Source organism: Phascolarctos cinereus, unplaced genomic scaffold (genome assembly GCF_003287225.1).
Source record: "Phascolarctos cinereus isolate Bilbo 61053 unplaced genomic scaffold, phaCin_HiC Scaffold_5;HRSCAF=322, whole genome shotgun sequence".
Taxonomy (NCBI): Eukaryota; Metazoa; Chordata; class Mammalia; order Diprotodontia; family Phascolarctidae; genus Phascolarctos; species Phascolarctos cinereus.
Genome location: NW_027555958.1, coordinates 78272031 through 78288408, shown reverse-complemented (window position 1 = coordinate 78288408; position 16378 = coordinate 78272031). Strand labels below are relative to the sequence as shown.

The 16378-nt window shown below is 48.3% G+C and overlaps 2 protein-coding genes and 1 long non-coding RNA gene across 5 annotated transcripts; 1 reads left to right on the top strand and 2 right to left on the bottom strand.

The window, feature by feature from the left end:
* Positions 1-1566: 1566 nt before the first annotated feature.
* Positions 1567-7006, top strand: TOMM40L (translocase of outer mitochondrial membrane 40 like). The gene is given in 12 exon segments (XM_078155019.1): positions 1567-1672; positions 2051-2171; positions 3412-3479; positions 3829-3921; positions 4863-4898; positions 4900-4965; positions 5160-5207; positions 5209-5266; positions 5546-5668; positions 5786-5862; positions 6022-6124; positions 6324-7006. Coding segments are annotated over 11 exon segments (927 nt in total). The 5' UTR covers positions 1567-1672; positions 2051-2056; the 3' UTR covers positions 6464-7006.
* On the bottom strand, positions 4936-6474 carry LOC144457531 (uncharacterized). Its single transcript, XR_013486899.1, has 3 exons — positions 6384-6474; positions 5580-5665; positions 4936-5027 (listed from the first exon to the last, which is right to left on the bottom strand). It is a non-coding gene; the product is annotated as an uncharacterized LOC144457531 (long non-coding RNA).
* Positions 7007-7275: 269 nt separating the features above from the next.
* On the bottom strand, positions 7276-14237 carry NR1I3 (nuclear receptor subfamily 1 group I member 3). Of its 3 annotated transcripts, none has more exons than XM_020972035.2 (9): positions 14133-14237; positions 13609-13747; positions 12792-12922; positions 12049-12218; positions 11233-11372; positions 10873-11018; positions 10647-10763; positions 10375-10480; positions 7276-7405 (listed from the first exon to the last, which is right to left on the bottom strand). In XM_020972035.2, the coding sequence occupies exons 2-9, from the start codon at positions 13713-13715 to the stop codon at positions 7276-7278; spliced, it is 1047 nt and encodes a 348-aa protein (XP_020827694.2). In that variant the 5' UTR covers positions 13716-13747; positions 14133-14237. The 3 variants fall into 3 exon arrangements, with proteins under 3 accessions (XP_020827694.2, XP_078011144.1, XP_020827697.1); XM_078155018.1 differs by lacking the exon at positions 14133-14237 and adding an exon at positions 14012-14126; XM_020972038.2 differs by lacking the exon at positions 7276-7405 and adding an exon at positions 8993-9084.
* Positions 14238-16378: the final 2141 nt, after the last annotated feature.

Sequence of the window (16378 nt, the reverse complement as noted above, 5' to 3'; positions counted from 1 at the left end):
TGAAAAAGCAACTAAGGATCTAGGCAATCTATCCCTGCTGTCATAATCTTTCAGACAAGTTGGCTGGAAGGCATCTTTACTGGTCCTAACAGGCTTGTGGGTGATGGAATAAAGAAGAGAGTTGGGAGTGAGAACTCCTAGATTCTGTTACCCTCCTTTTCTTATGGGTTCTTCTTTGGAGGAAAGGTTGAGCTGCTAAATGGAATGGCATTCTTACAAAGGAAATTCCCATATTTTTCTAGCCACTCCCATATTCCTTTTGCATCTAACCCCCCTCTACCTCTCTCCGCACAAAGAAGAGAAGTAAGTTGATTTTTATGCATTCTGGAAATAGCCCCGCCCTATTATACTAGCTGTGTGACCCTGAGCCAGTCACTGAACCCTGTTTGCCTCAGTTTCTTCATATGTAAAATGAGCTGGAGAAGGAAATAGCAAACTATTCCAGTATCTTTGCCAAGAAAACCCCAAGTGGGATTACAAAGCCTCGGAAAGGACTAAAAACGACTGAACAACAGAAACAATTACACACTTAAGCTCTTGAGTAGGGGCCGATGCTGTTACCACTTATTCTACAAGACACTCCAACTTCCAGCTCCCTGGATCTTTACTGACTGTCCCACATGCTTGGAATTCTCTCCCTCCTCATCTCTGTCTCCTAGTTCTCCTCTAGTCCCAGCTAAACTGGCACCTTCTGCAAAAAGCCTTTCCTGATCTCCCTTAATGCACGTGCCTTCCTTTATTGATTGCCTCCAAATTAGCCTACATATTTTGTTTGTACGTAATTGCATTCCCCCATTAGACTGTAAGCTCCAGAGACTGTTTCTCCCCTCTGCACCCTCCCTTTTCTTGGTATTCTTAATGCTTAGCAACCGCTGGCACATAGTACCCGCTTAATAAATACTTGTTGCAGGTCTATTGTGTGTGGTTGAGAGTCGTCTTGAATTGGGGGTATCTATGGGGTTTGGATAAAGGGTCTATCAAAGTCGGGAAGACGTGGGTTCAAGTGCTGCCCTAGAACACAACCACGGTCAAATCATTCCAACCTCTCGGAGCCCTGGGCAACTCTAATTTAGAGAGGAGTTGTCAATGTGCATAGGCAGAGAGCGTTTCTACATCGGAAATTCAAGGCACTCATGAAATCACAACCGTCCTTTAAAAAAAAAAAGGAGGGAATGATGCCCCTCTGACACATGAAAACTTCTGGAGAACCATGGCACATTCTGCACTGTGCGGATGGTGCAGAAGGGGAGGCAGTGGCCTTTCCTGACATTTCCGCTTAGTGGGCTGGAATCCTTGGGATTCTCCCAGCACCTTTGGAGGTATAAGCCCTCGGGCTTCAGCATGAACCAATTCCCAGGTCCTTGTCAAGCTCACAGTACAGGAATCTCCCGCCCCTCAGCCCTCTACGCCACGATTTCCTTTTTTCTCATTGGCCTTTGAAACACGGAGATCTCCTTCCTCATTGGTGGGATAGAGACAGGGGGCGGCACCTGATGCCCACGTGGCGAGGGGTGATTTTTCCTCCCCTTGCTGCCAGGATCCAAGATGGCGCTCGCGGCCGCGCTAGGAGGGCGCTGTGAAGCCGCGGCTCTGCCCTCACTCAAGATGGCCGCCCCCATCAAGATGACCGGGGTGTGCCGGGGGTAGAAGGGTGGCGCGGTGGCCTGAGCAGGTAAGGACCGTGGATGCAGAGCCAGACTGTACTTGGGGTCATCTGGATGCAGCGGAAAGAGCAAAGGAAGATGGAAGAGTGGACTTTAAGGCTGCGGGGTCCGGGGGCGGCGGGCGGGGCTAGGGAGCCCCTTGGAGGGTAGGTGATGGAGCTGGGCATGGCTTTGGGGCGACAGGTGGGGTACGGAGGGGCTGAGTTACCAGTCTGTCCCACTGATATCTCTCTCTTCCTCCACTCCCCTCCTCCGTTCCAGCTGCAGGGTCCGAGCATGTCGAGGCACCCGGGGTTGGGGTGCTGGGTAGCGGGGGGTGGGGTCGGCGGGGGCTGGGGAGGTCAGTAGCGACCCCTCTCCTGGACCCCACCCCCACCCTCCCCCAGGCTGAGATGGGGAACATGTTGGGCCTGGCTCCTCCGGGAGCTCTGCCCCGCCGAAGCGCCCGTCGCGAGGAGCCGCTGCCCAACCCGGGGAGTTTCGATGAGTTGCACCGGCTCTGCAAAGGTGGGGATCCTGGCTGAAAACCTAAGGGTCGGAACTCAGTTCGTCATTCATTGAGCACCAATTGTTTACCAAGCCCTGCACTTTTTGGCCGGGAGGGATACCAGTGATTACTGTCTAGTTTGGGGATAAGGAACATACCCAGGTAACTTATTAAGTAACCTCTTAAATAATTCGAGGCACTGAGCAAAGTGCTGGGGATTCAAAGAAAGGCAAACACAATCCCTGACTTGATTGAGCTCACATTGCAATTGTTCAAACTACGTACAAACAACTATGTAGCATGCAACATATACAATGTAAATGGAAGGAACTCTTAGAGGGAAGGGGTGGGGGGAGAAAGTTCTGCAGGTGGGAACTGAGCTGAATCTTGAAAAGTTGGTAAGTAGAGGTGAGGAGGGACAGTATTCTAGGCGTGGGGGACAGGAGAGATGGAGTATCTTGGGCAAGAGAAAGAAAATAGGCCCCCATAGCTGGATTGTAGTGTGTGGAAAGGTATAAAGTGTATGAAGACTGTAATATGCAATATTACCTGTTTAGTACATTAGAGAGCTGTAGAATGTACATGAAGTCTAAAGGGGAAAGGTTAACTGGAGGAAGGAAGAGAAACTCCCTGGAGGAGGTGGAATTTGAGTTAGACTTTTAAGGATTAAGGAAGGGGAGACATTTCAGATATATGGAATAGCATGACCATAGGCATAGAGGTTAGGAAGTTTAGGGCATGTTTTAGCGACAGAGTAGTCCAGTTTGGTTAGAGTCTAGACTACATGAAGGGCATTGGCCTGAAATAAAATGGCACTAGATTGTGGAGAGCTTTAAATGCCAGGCATTCAGTTTTTATTCAGGCAACAGGGAGTCACAGAAAGGATTTAGAAAGGGAGTATATGGAAGAATATTCTGGTTGTGGCATGAAGGATGTATTGGAGTGGAAGGGAGACTAGAAGTAGGAAACATCTGTTAGGAAGCTAGCGTCCATGAATCATAATGGGAGACCCCTATGAGGAACAGAGGGGTGGATGGATGAACTATATTACAGAGGTCAAATTGATAAGATAGCTTCCCAGGGCCTGGGTGAATAGTCCCAGGAGTGGTAGGTCATGGTTAGATGGGGGTATCTGAATTACAAGGCTTAAGGAGTGAGTAATTCCCTTCAGTCATCTATCCTTTCTCTTTGGGAGGAGGTTTCCTTGTGATTAGAGGGCCCCTGTCTAGACTAATCCTTTCTTTTGTTCCTGTATTTTAGATGTGTTCCCAGTACAGATGGAGGGAGTGAAGTTCATTGTCAACAAGGTTCTGAGCAGCCATTTCCAGGTGTTCTCATTTTCCAGTAGAAATCCCCTGGACCTGATTCCTTCCACCCAGACCACCGCTCCCCTTATCCTGACCTATTCCTGAACCCCTTCATCCTGCCATCTATTGTTTCCAACCTCTAGCTAGGCTGTATATATGACTCAAAATGGTAGGAAGAAAACCAGTGACTCCTGTATCCTTTTACCTCTTAGCCTTGTGGGGAGGGAGTAGGGGATAGAGAAGGACTGGAATTACAAATCAGGGTGACCCTCATATATGTGGTTTGTTAAGGGGTTACTTGAGTGGCAAGAAAGAGAGGAGCTCCCCATTAATCTGCTAACCTACACTCCTATAACCCTTTCTTCTTCAGGTGACCCACACTGTGCACATGAGTGCCCTGGGCTTGTCAGGTTATCACCTCCATGCTGCTTTTGTTGGTGACCAACAGCTCAGTTCTACTGAGGTAAGGGGATCAAACAGTTGGTTTATCCCACCAGAAACCTAAGTGAATACCGTGAAGATGAGGTTGAAAAGGTTTTCTTTTTGCAGGACCTGAGTCTGGGAAGATCTAATGAAGGGTAGGGGGTACTTCTTGAGGAATAACCATTCTGTCTCCATCCCACTAACATCTTCCACCCAAGTTTCCGATCAGTCAATCAAAAAACATTTATTAAATGCCTACCATTTGCCAAGCACTGTGCTAAGTGCTTACAAAAAGAGGCAAAAGATAGTCCCTGCCCTCAAAGAACTTATAGTTTAATATATAGGATTCTAATTTTTTTCTGTCAGTTTACATTGTCGTCATTACTGTGTATATCATTTTACTGGTTCTGCTCACTTTACCCTTCCACAGTTCATATAAGTTTTCCTATGTTTCTCTGAATTCTCCATATTAATTTTTCTTACAGATTATTGATATTTTATTATATCTACATACTGTAACTTATTTAGCTGTTCCCCAGTGGATAGGCATCTGTTTTGTTTTCAGTTTCTTGTCATCACAAAAAGTACTACCATGAATATTCTGGAATTTATGCTTCTGTCTTTGGCCTCTGTGGCGTAAAAGCCTAGCAATGAGATCTACATGTGAAAGAGTGTGGACATTTTAAATCACTTTTTTAACGTAATTTCAAATTGCTTAATGGAATGGTCGGACCAATTCACAGTTCACCCAGCAGTGTCTTCATAGATATGTTTCTTAGATAGCATTTCTAAGATCCTTTATAGCTTTTATGTGTCTGAGTAGGCAGAAAAGACGGTCCTCTTTTTTCGTTGTGGGTTGTGTCCATCTTTCTGGTTCCACCAGAGGGCGCTGGATACAATTGTGAAAGTACTGCCATTGGCTTTTGGAATGGGATGTTGGTACCGGCAGAGTCCCTCTCACCGAGCCATCTTCTCCGACAGGTGTTCCCTACTGTTGTGGGGGATATGGACAGCAGTGGGGAGCCTCAATGCCCAGGTCCTGCTTCTCGTGGCAGAGCGGCTCCGAGCCAAGGCAGTCTTCCAGGTGACCCACCAGTACTGACCCCCATAGCACACTGCCTTCCTCCAACCAAGGGTATCCCTATTCTAAAGATATGGAGAGAAGTGTTACCTGGGGTGGCGGATTGTCAGGGTCTGGAAATGTGAAAGGGGTTGTGAATTTACTGGGGAGGTTGGCGTGGGGTTGAAGCGGTCGAGGCTTACTTCTTTTCCATCTAGACCCAACAGGCCAAGTTCCTGACGTGGCAGTTTGATGGGGAGTATCGGGGGGGATGACTATACTGCCACTCTGACACTGGGGAACCCTGACCTGATTGGGGAATCAGGTGAGGAACCAGTGTGGGGAGCTGGAGAGGGGGAGGGTGGAAACCTTCCCTTTCTAACCTCAGCTGCCCAGCCATCGCTTCTCCTTTTCTGTCCCTTTTTTTTTTGTCTATATGGCTTAAGGGCAGAATGAAGGGGGAGGCTTCCTTACTATAACCATACTGCTTTGAGGGATGTGTAGTTGGGGAAGCTCCTGGTGGGGTATTGGTCCTGGGCAAAGGGGGTTCCTTGATTACTCCCTGACCCCATGTTTCCCCACCCCCCACCTCCCCCCCACACAGTGATCATGGTCGCTCACTTCCTGCAGAGCCTTACTCAACGTCTGGTGCTGGGGGGAGAGCTGGTATATCACCGGCGCCCAGGAGAGGAGGGGGCTATCCTGACGCTGGCTGGGAAGTACTCTGGTATGAAATGAGACAGGATGGGGATGAGGTTGGGCTGATTCTGGTCTGCTCGGGGGTCTGTGGCCTGTGTTCCATTAATGACCATTAGTGACCGCCACCCCCTGTTGGTTCTTGCAGCTCTGCACTGGGTGGCTACACTGAATGTGGGGTCAGGCGGGGCCCACGCAAGTTATTACCACAGGGCAAATGAGCAGGTGAGGCCCGCACCCAAGCCAGACTCAAGTGTTCTTCATCACCTCTGCTTGTCCCCATCATGCCAGTCCTCACTCGGAGCCCCGCTGACCCTTTCATGTTCTTCCTGATGGCCCTCACCAGCCCTATTTATTCTTTTCTCCCCACCCGTGGGGGCGCAGGTTCAGGTTGGAGTAGAGTTTGAGGCAAACACTCGGTTGCAGGACACCACCTTCTCCTTTGGATACCACTTGACATTGCCCCAGGCCAACATGGTGTTCAGAGGTGAGGGGGGGTATAGGGATAGGGAAGAGGATCCTGGTGGAGTAGAGTTGTGGCATCACTTAGCACAGTGCCTGGCACATAGTAGGCACTTGATTTATATTTATTGACTGACTGAAGGATGCCTGATCTGTTGTGCTCTCCCCTCACCCCCAAGGTGTGGTATTGGCTCCCCCCTCTGATAGTCTGTTATTTTTTTCAGGCCTCGTGGATAGCAACTGGTGTGTTGCTGCTGTGTTAGAGAAGAAGATGCCCCCTCTACCTGTCACCCTGGCACTTGGAGCCTTCCTCAATCACTGGCGTAACAGATTTCACTGTGGCTTCAGCATCACTGTGGGATGAGAAAGCTGGAGATGGCTCCCCTGAGCACTTGAAGCCATCTGAGAAAAAGAGAGAGAGCCAGGCTCTGGGTCTCTTCCCAGAGACCAGTTTGCTCAGTGTAACTCCATGGGATGAGTGAGGGCCTGGACAGAGCCCCCCTGCTAACTGGAGCTATCAAAATGGGCAGGATGGGAGGCTTTCCTGTCTTCCCAGAACTCTTGCCTGACTGCTTTCCTCTCTAAGCCCTTGAGACTGGCAGGCTCTGGACTGAGGGGGAGGGCTATGATTATGTCTGATTGCTTTCTTCCATCCCTGTGTATTAAAGCCAATTCTCCTCACTGACCCTCAGCAGAGCTAAGAAACCTAGGTGGGTACGAATCCCATCCTACTCATCAGCTCTGCGCCTAGTGCTGGAATAGGGAACAGGGCTATGGCTGCAGCTGCTTCGGCCTGTACCCAGTGGGCACTGCTTCACTTGTGAAACCAGCTCTGACCCTTTCCCCGTGCAGACTAGAGAATGAATGAATGAATGAATATATGGCCCTTCCTCGACAGCAACATGGAGATGTGGTGTTGCCTTAGTCATTCACTGGTCACCTCGGGGTGGGGTGTGTGGCCCCTGGACCTCTTCCTTACTACTGGTCTTGACTTCAGATCTGGACATGAGGCCCTCTATGGTCCTGTAGGAACTGTGCAGAGGGGAAGGGAAGGGCCAGCTGCTGCTTTTGTTTAGGAAAGCTAAAGTAGATGTTTGGAGAATATCCCAGATGGGTGGGTGGGTAGGGACAGGTTGTTAGTTGAGCATGTTGTGGGGTATAGGAGCGGGCAGCATCTCAACTGTAGATTTCCTGTAGCAGAGGCATCATGGCATACAGCTCATGAAGGTGCTGCAGCTGGTGCCCGTACTCCGTGTTGAGACTTCGAAGTTCTGCCAGTAGCCCAAGCATCTTTGCATAGAGAAACCTGCAGAGTTGAACATCACTGACTGGGTCACCTATTCAGAACTTCTAGGGGCCCCCTCATCCCCACTGGGGAAGAAAAAGCAAAGAAAAGTAGGCCAAAATCTTATAGACTTGAAGGTTTGGCCCTGGGCCCCTGAGTCTTCTCCACCGAGCAGCTGTGAAAATGAAACCCAGGCCTGTATTCTAAAGAAAACCAGCCAGCAGGCCCAGAATACATTGGCTTAGCAGCCTGTCGGGGTTTGACTCCTCTGGTCTCCATAGTGTATGTGTTGACAGGAGCAGGGGGTTCTCTGAACTCTGCATCCGGTGAAGGCTGGATGTGGGAGAAGGGGTAGGGCTGTGTTAAGGTAATGGCAAACATTTTTAAAGAGACTAGGCTTTTAGTCCAGTTATCTGAGGCTGGGTTGAAAATAGGTTCTAAGAACTCTTGCTGTTTGGTTGGAGAAGTAAAGCAAGTCATGGTCAGTTCTGACCTTTTCTTAAGGTGGTTCTACAGAGAAAAAGAAGAGCAAGAGGATTGGGGAAGAATAAATTGAGAATGGCCTGACCCTTGGCCAGATATGGGTCTTGGGGCCAGTTTTCATCCTCAAATTCAAAGGGAAATGAGAATCAGGGAAAGTTAATGGATAGAGTAGAGGAGGGCTGGAAAAAGAGAATAGAAGGAGGAAAAGTGAAAAGGGTTAGGTTTCTTTAGAGAAACAAAGATGGGGATTGTTGAATGGCAGAGTTGGTTATTTTAAGCCCTGGAAGAACCATAATATGGAACACAAGGTTCAGCTATTTTCTATTACTAATGAATAAAGAACTGGGGAAAAAATAGAATTAAATTGCAGCAAGAGGGATTTAGCTATGAGACATGTGAGGTATAAGGACCATTTTTGTCCAAGGAGAAAGACTAGATGACCCCTGGAGAACCTGGTCCACAAAAGGAAAGGATATTGAAAGGCATTCAGCCTGAGCCGGAACATGAGGTCTCAGTTCAAGTTAACAAACATTAGGCTCTTACTACATGGAAGGTGCAACGCTAGGCCTTGAGATACAGATGTTTTTCTAAAGAAACACTTTCAAGCCTCAAAGAGTTTACGTTTTATTGTGGAGATAAAACATATATGCAGACAAGTAAATGCAAAGTAATTCCAGGAGAGGAGAGAGCAATAACATGGAGGACTTAAGAAAGGCTAAGCACAGGAAGTCTTCCCAAAGCTAGGGCTTGAAAGAAAACATTTCCCTAGAGCTTTGCAACCTTTTCCTCATGTAATGCTCAGAACAGCCCTGGGAGCGAAGTACTAGAGGGGTGAACCCCTCTTTTTCAGAGGGCGTGGCATTCCCCTCGGGTGACAGTAAGGGTTCAAGGCAGGATTTGAATTTGGGTTTTGCTCGCTCCAAACCCAATCACTGCTCTTTTTGTTACCCCACACTTTCTTTTGAGGGAAGTGTGTGAGGAGCATGCATTCCAGGCTTGAGGGGACATTCAGTGCAAGGGCCTGGAGATGGAGAGTCCGTGAAACATTAGTAACATGAAATATGTCTGGAAAGGAAGGTGAGGGGAACAGATCGAGGCCCTTGAACTCCTGAAGCTGAGGAGTTTGTGGTTTATTCTAGAAGCAACATGATGTTGATGTTGCTGAAGAATGTTTTTAGCAGAGGTGTGTAGATCTGTAGAGTAATAATTTGGTAGTTCTGAAAGATGGAAAGGGAGAGATTAGAAGCAGGGAAGACAATTAGGAATCTATTGCAAGAGTCTATGTTAGAGGTGATGAGGACCTGAATTGGAGTTTTGGGGGGAGTTGGAAGGGGAATGTCAACCAGTTAGTTAAGTATGTGCCGGGCACTGTGCTAATTGCTAGGGACACAAATACAAAGAAGGAGTGGATGCCAGGGATGTAGTGAGGACAAGATCAACAAGAGTTGGCCACCAATTTCCTATGGGAGGGGAAAGAAGAGTCAAGGAGGATTCCAAGGTGACAAACCAAAGCGACTGGGAAGATGATGGTGCTCTCAGCAGTAACAAAGAAGTTTGAGAGAGGGATGGGCTGAGGGGGAAGCGAACTCCGGACTATTTTGAATGAGAGACTAATGGGATATCCAGGTGGAGAAGTCTACATTTGGCAACGTAGGCCTAGAGCTCCAGAGAGAAATTAGAACTGAACATGTAGATTGAGGATTCCTGTGCAAAAGTGATCATTGAACCCATGGGAACTGATATCACAAGAAAGTGAGAAGGCCTGCTGCAAAACCCTAGATAATGCCCATTCTAAAGAGGCAAGAAATGGATGATAAAGAAACTGAGGAGTGGTCAAAAGAAGAAAGAGGAGAAAGCTTCATGTAATTGTAAGCCAAGGGAGGAAGGAATCATCCTAGAGAGAGGATGGTTGATTGTATTCAGGGTTTCAGAGATCAAAATGAGGATAGAGAAAAGGCCATTGGATTTGGTAATTGACTTGGTATTTGGTATTAACTTTGTGCTGAGTACTTTTAGTTGATTTGTGGGGGCCAAATTGTAAGAGATTGAGAAGTGAGTGTAAGGTGAGGACACGGAGGCAGACAGTATAGATGATCTTTTCTTGGAGTTTAGCTGGGAAAGGGAGAAGGACTCTAGGAGGATGGCCTAGACATCCTGTGAGACCCCTCCCAACTCTCCAGATCTGGGATTTTGGATAGTGTGAGGTGACGGCGGGATCAACTGAAGCTCTTTAAAGCTCGTTCCAAGAGAGAGAGCTGGTGGACAAGGAAAGGTTGAAGATGAGAGAAAGGACAGGATCTGTTGATTGGTGGGGACGAGGATGGGATCAACAGCACAAGGAGAAGGATGGGCCTTGGCACAAAGAGGGACCATCTCTTCTTTGGAGACTGGGGCACAGGAGTGGCTGGGACGTGCTGCAAGATGGAATGGGAGTGGAACAGAAGAGGAAGCTCAGCATGGGTAGCCTCTTTTCTCAGGAAAGCAAGAGTCAGGAAGCTTGTTCTTACCGGCCTTTGGGCCGGGCTTGCTGGCCCCTGATGTAGCTCTGCAGTGTCAGCGCCATCTCCTCTTGCATCTGGTCAATCAGTTCCCTCTGTGTCACACCAGGTCGGTCTGGGGGTGAGGGGGCCGGGGTGGGGGGGGGAGAGTTGACAGGACAGAGAAATGGAGATGGTAGAGTTGTCTCGGGTCTACCTGAGGCGTGGGAGGTGGAGAGTGATGGCATTTAAGGTTGAAGAGGTGCCAGAAGCAGAGCTCTGGGGACTTGGGGGTTTCTCACCTGGAGAGAAGAGGGCCAAGGCTGCCATAAGCGCATACTCGGGCTCCTGCAGCTGCAGTCGCCTCAGCGTCACATGGAAACGAAACATCGCTGCCAGAAACTGCTCCTGGAACCCCACTGAAGGACACAGCGGGTTCAAGGGCAAGACCAGTTTCCTGAGCTGCTTCCCAAGCCCTCCCAACCACATTCTATCAGGGGCAGTGCACGGGGAGCTGTGCCCCCTCACCATGAGCTATATCCTGGAGGGTATAGCGGAGAGGCCCACACAGGAAAGTGTGGCTGTGGGGGCAGAAGGTGGTGTTGAGCTCGATGTGACAGATTTCCGGGGCTGCGCCCTTTAGTAGGGATATCTGATCTTCCATGGGCAGAGACCTGTAGGGTAGGAGAACAACGGAGGAGCTGAGCTGGATCGCTGAGAGACCCCCTACGGAAGGGCGGAGTGGCCAAAGGCTAGGCAGGAGTTCTCAGCCCTCGTGAAGGCGGGCGACAACAAGGCTGGGAGCGGGAGAGCTTGCCGCGGACACGGCAGAGAGGGTTAGGAAAGGGTCCTTCCCCAGGCCGCGCAGAGGCGGAAGGGCTCACTGACCGGAAATGGGGCAGGTCCTTGGTGAACTTGATCACTTGCTGCACCATGAAAGTGCTGATGTCCGCTAGGTGTATGAGCAACGGCAGCGCAGGTGGCAGAGGGGGCGTAGGCTGGTGGCGTGTGAACAGATGGGCTGGCGGCTACAAGGACGGAAAGTCAGAGGCCGTGGCTCAAGCATCGACTTGGTGCTTTCACCCCTCCCGGGCTGAAGGGGCTAATAGCCATTCTTTGGCCATGAAGCAGTTCCGTCTCTTGGAGCTGGCATCCCAAACACTAGCCTTCAAACCTCCTGCACAGGTCAGCCTTCCCTAGTGCTCTGGCTAGTGCCGATACCCAAACCAGGAAGAGTCGAAACAGAGAAAGAAAATTATGGACCAATTTCCCAAACGAATGTAGATGCAAAACTTTTAAATAAAATATTATCAAGTAGATCACAGCAACTTATCTCAAGAATAATACACTATGGCCAGGTAGGATTTATACCAGGAATGCAAGGCTGGTTTCAATGCTAGGAAAACTATCAGCATCATTGAGCGTATCAACAACAAAACTAACAGAGACCGCGTGATCATCTCAATAGATGCAGACAAAGCTTTTAACAAAATACAACACCCATTCCAATTAAGAACACTAGAGAGCATGGGAATAAATGGAGTCTTCCTTAAAATAATAAATAGCATCTACCTAAAACCTTCAGCAAGAATCATATGTAATGGGGACAAGTTAGACGCATTTCTTAGTGTTCTGGCTCTAGTCTTCCTGCCCCCCTTTTTTTCTTCTGGAGCTCTTCGCACCTTGATCTCAGCAGGTACTCACCCTGAACTGCACAAACTGGTCAAATATGGTGCCCACATGGCGGGCATGAGCCCCTAGTAACAATTGGACTAATGCCTTCTGCTTCTGATTCAGCTGCACAGGTTCCTGCTCTGCCCGCTTTTGTGCCTGCTTTGCCCTCCTCTGTGCCAGGACTTCTGCTGACAGGATCACTGTGCTCCAGAAGAGACAAAAGAGATGCTGAGAGAGGTGGAGTCTAACCATACCAGGCCTCTGCTCCAGGAGCTCCTCTGGGCTGAAAACAGCTCTGCCATGGCTATAAAGTCGCCCAAAGTTACCCTTCAATGGTTTCAGGGGCCCTAAAGATTTTTAAGGTTCCATAGGGTAAGGACAGCTTGCAGGGGTCTCTGGCCTATTGCCATCAAATTTGCAGGCTGCCGCACTAGGGAATAGCTCAAGGTGGGAGAGCGTTGGAAAGGTTTGTGATGCCAGGGCCTCTCATACATGCTCTGGTGAAAAGAGAAAGGCTGTTCTATGAGTGTAAAGGTGATGTGAGAGGATAGGGCCAACAGGTGTGGAGGTGCAAGAGACGGGTGACAGTACATGGCCTCAGGGTCTTAATACCTACAGAAAGAAAATGGAAGGTTGGGTCAGGGAAAGTAAGATGGCCCTTGGAGTTACATGACCGGTATGGAGTGGTGGTAGAATTTGAACCCAGGCCTACCAAGTCCAGTGCTCTCCCCAGTATGCCACCCTTCCCAGGGGATAGGTTGAGGCTGACTCACTGTCCTTCCTCATGCCTGCATCAAAGCATTTCTGTAGCCTACAAGCTGGGCAGTGGCGCCGCTGGTTTTTGCTGACCTCACAGCATTGTTCGAAAGGACAGGTGAGTCCCATGCCCTTCTTGACAGTTCGCCTGTGAGACACAGAGAGGTGATGCAGGACTAATAAGGCATAGGAAGGAGTCAGAGAAAAATGAAAGTTTGTGTGGCCTGGGCTGAGGAATGTCTCTGGGGAATCTGTGTGGAGCGGATGGCATGGGCCGATCTGAAGCATGTAAGGAGACCAAGGGTATGTGGGAAAGCTCGGGTAATTCGGTGCTCTGCAGAGAATGGCTATTGTCACAGCCGATTTAGGAATGCATTACATCCAAGCCTACTTGAGAGAGGTTGAGGGACCTCTAGGGCCTAGGGACCTTGATCCCAATCTTCTAAAGGTTTTCTGTAGGGCTCTAAATTATATAGCCCAGTCATGACAGTCTGTGCAGTAACTTGATTTGAGTCCTTTTTGTATCAAGTTCAGTAATGCGGTAAGTATTGTTTGGCACATGGCAAATATTTACTGCTGCGAGTAGATAAGCTGGCAGTAAATCTGAGACAAAAGTTCAGGGTTCCGTCTTTGCCTTCTACTTGTTTGTACAGTGTTGGGGTTGGCAAGACTGTGAGTGTTGGCTTTGGGGTCAGGGGCTGCAGAACATGGAAATGGGGCCCCATGACTGATATGAGATGGCCGAGCCTATGTTCTATGGGGGCCTAGGGGCAGAGTGATCAGCTGTTTGAAGGCTCATTCATGTGGCTGTCTATATGGGAAAACGGATCTCACCTGAAGAAACCTTTGCAGCCCTCACAGGTCAGGGCGTGGAAGTGATAGCCAGTGGCCCTGTCCCCGCATACAGCACAGCTCCGCAGTCCATCCTCTTTGCTTGCCATTGCTTTTGCGACTTCAGATGGGCCCCAACCCCCTGAGAATGAGGAACGGTGAGCATTTTGTCCCGGCAGCTTTGAGCCTTCTCAATTCCTCCCTCCTACAGGACCCATCCTCAAACTTTTGTCTCAGGCCCTAGCCTTTTGTAGTTTTGCCCCCCTTATTTCTCAGTTGCCAGTTTCTCAGACGTTCTGCTTCTTGTGGTCTGGAGTTAGCTGCACTTTGCTGCCCTTTCTCAAAATTCCTGTTCTAGCTCTTACCCTGCTCAGCCCACCCAAGCCATCACCATTGTTGCACTTACCTGTATGGCCCTCAGCTTCTCCATGGGAGTCATCAGGCTCCCTCCCCTTCCCAACTTGACACCTAGTCCTTGCCCTAATTTGGACTCCGTTTTTAGTGTTAAGGATTGTGGACCTCAGTACCTGAGAGAGGGCAATGGAGCCCAGTGGTGTGACGCCTCCAGTTGTTCTCAGTGCCTTGGGCTTAAGGTAGACTTTGGACCTAGGATAGAGACCAGGATGGGTGGTTTTCCCAGCATGCCCAAGGAGTTGGCGTTGGCAGCGTGGAGGAGGAGCTTAGTGGGAGTGAGAGCCTAGGAAATCACTAACAGTGGTTTTTGTCCCCTCTCACACCTCTCACAGTTCAGGTCTGCCGATTGTTGTCTGGGTGAAAGTATGTGTGGCAAACTTTAAGAATGTCCAGTGTGTATTTCCAACTTGTGACAGGATGAAAATAATCTGGCTTTCTTAAAGGGAATTCCTCCTATTAGAAGGAAAAACTGGATAGACAGGACAAAGTGTAGGAATCTGACACATTAATAACTATGTGTATTAATAGAGTAGGTGTAGGAGGGTAGAGACTACTCTGATATTAAGATGCTATTGTTTTGTTCTCTGAGCCCCAAGATAAAGGAACTGATGATTTCTGATAACGAATTTTAAGATTCGACCAGGGTCAACTCCTTTCCTTCTCTCCCTTATACATATACAGTTTTCCACAGGGAAGTAGTGGACTACTGGTGTGGAAAGAGGCATATGTTTTCAGAGCTGGTCAATGTGTTGATATATCTTGCTTGTCTGACCTTATTTTGCTAAAAGGAAGGGTCGTATGATGGGATAGAGTAGGGATGGGGAACCTGGGGCCTTGAGGCCTCTAGGTCCGTGGGTGTGGCCTTTTGCCTGAGTCCAAGTTTCACAGAATAAATCCTTTTATTAAGGGTTTTTTTTCTGTAAAGTTTGGATTCAGTCAAAGGGCTGAACTTGAGGGCCTCGAGGGTCCCGTGTGGCTTCGAGGCCCCAAGTTCCCCACCCTGGGCTGGAGAGTCATTGGGAAGTGTTGTTGTTCAGTTGTTTCATTCATGTTAGACTCTCTGTGACCCCATTTGGAGTTTTCTTGGAAAAGATACTGGAGTGGTTTGCCATTCCTTTCTCCAGCTCATTTTACAGATGAGGAAACTGAGGCAAACAGTGTTAAATGACTTGCCCAGGGTCACATAGCTAGTGAGTATGTGAGGCCAGATTTTAACTCAGGATGATGAATCTTCCTGACTTCAGGCCCAGCACTCCATCCACTGTGACACCTAGCTGTCCCCAATATGGGGGGAAGTGATGGTGTTATTAAAAAAAAACCAAATGTTTTAAAGGATGAGCAAAAGAGCATCATTAAGCATTTAAAAAGAACAGAAAAATTCAAGGGCCTGTAGTTTTTAGGATAATTCTTCAGTGTACCCTTCACTGATGCATATCACAGATCACAGCCCTTCCATACATTACTAGTTGCTTTAATGAATTGCTATGGCTAAAACAAATATATTATTTGGTGATGAACTTAGCTAGGCTGGGCCTTGGACAAACAGTCAGCTGCTGGGTGCCATGTTCTTAAAACCTTTCCAGCTTAGTAAGACCCACTGTGTGTGATGACCCATCAGAGTAAGCCTGAGTAGAGGCAATGTCCAATCTTCACTGGTAACATTGGTAAGTAGCATACCTGGACTTTACAGGGATGTACCTATCTGTGTCTCTGTGAGAGCAGGCCTTTCTTTGCATTCCTCTGTAGGGTTGTGCTTCATTTTTCCTGAGTCAGCCACTGACCCACAAGGCCAGAGGCTATGTCTTCTTCCTTGGTCTCCCACCTCCAAAGACAACTCTTTATAAGGTTCTCACTTTATTCTCAAGTACTATGGAGAGGTACAAAAGAAGATGCCCCTGGGTGAATCACTCTACTCTTAATCATTTGGATTGGAGAATCTCTAAGCCTCCTGATACTAACATTCTGTGATTCTGAGATTTGGTCTCCACACTTAAAGAATTCAGAATATACAGAAATGAGACATATATGCATAAAACAAAATGCCCAAGACAATAAATAATAAAGTATGAGATAATAGCTAATAATAATAGCTAACCTTTATATAGTTCTTACTATGTGCAAGGCGCATTACAATTATCATCTCATTTGATCCTCACAACAGCTCTGGAGGTAGATGCTATTATTATTCCCATTTTACAGGTGAGGCAAACTGAAGCAGACAGAGGTTAGTAACTTGCTCAGGATTGCACAGCTAGTTAAGTATCTAAGATCATATTTAGAACTCAGGTCTTCCTGACTGTAGACCAGGGGCGGTGAACCTCAGGCCACATGTGGCCTTCTAGAACCTTGGGCGAGGCCT

Bases quoted from the DNA above. Each gene is read 5' to 3' on its own strand.
- NR1I3 (XM_020972035.2), bottom strand. From the start codon at position 13,715: ATGGCAAGCAAAGAGGATGGACTGCGGAGCTGTGCTGTATGCGGGGAC. The intron at 10,764-10,872 runs GTGAGGGGGCAC...TGTGTCCTTCAG, and splicing joins CCTCCAGGATATAGCTCATG to TGGGGTTCCAGGAGCAGTTT. The intron at 10,481-10,646 runs GTGAGAAACCCC...CCTCACCCCCAG, and splicing joins CTTGGCCCTCTTCTCTCCAG to ACCGACCTGGTGTGACACAG.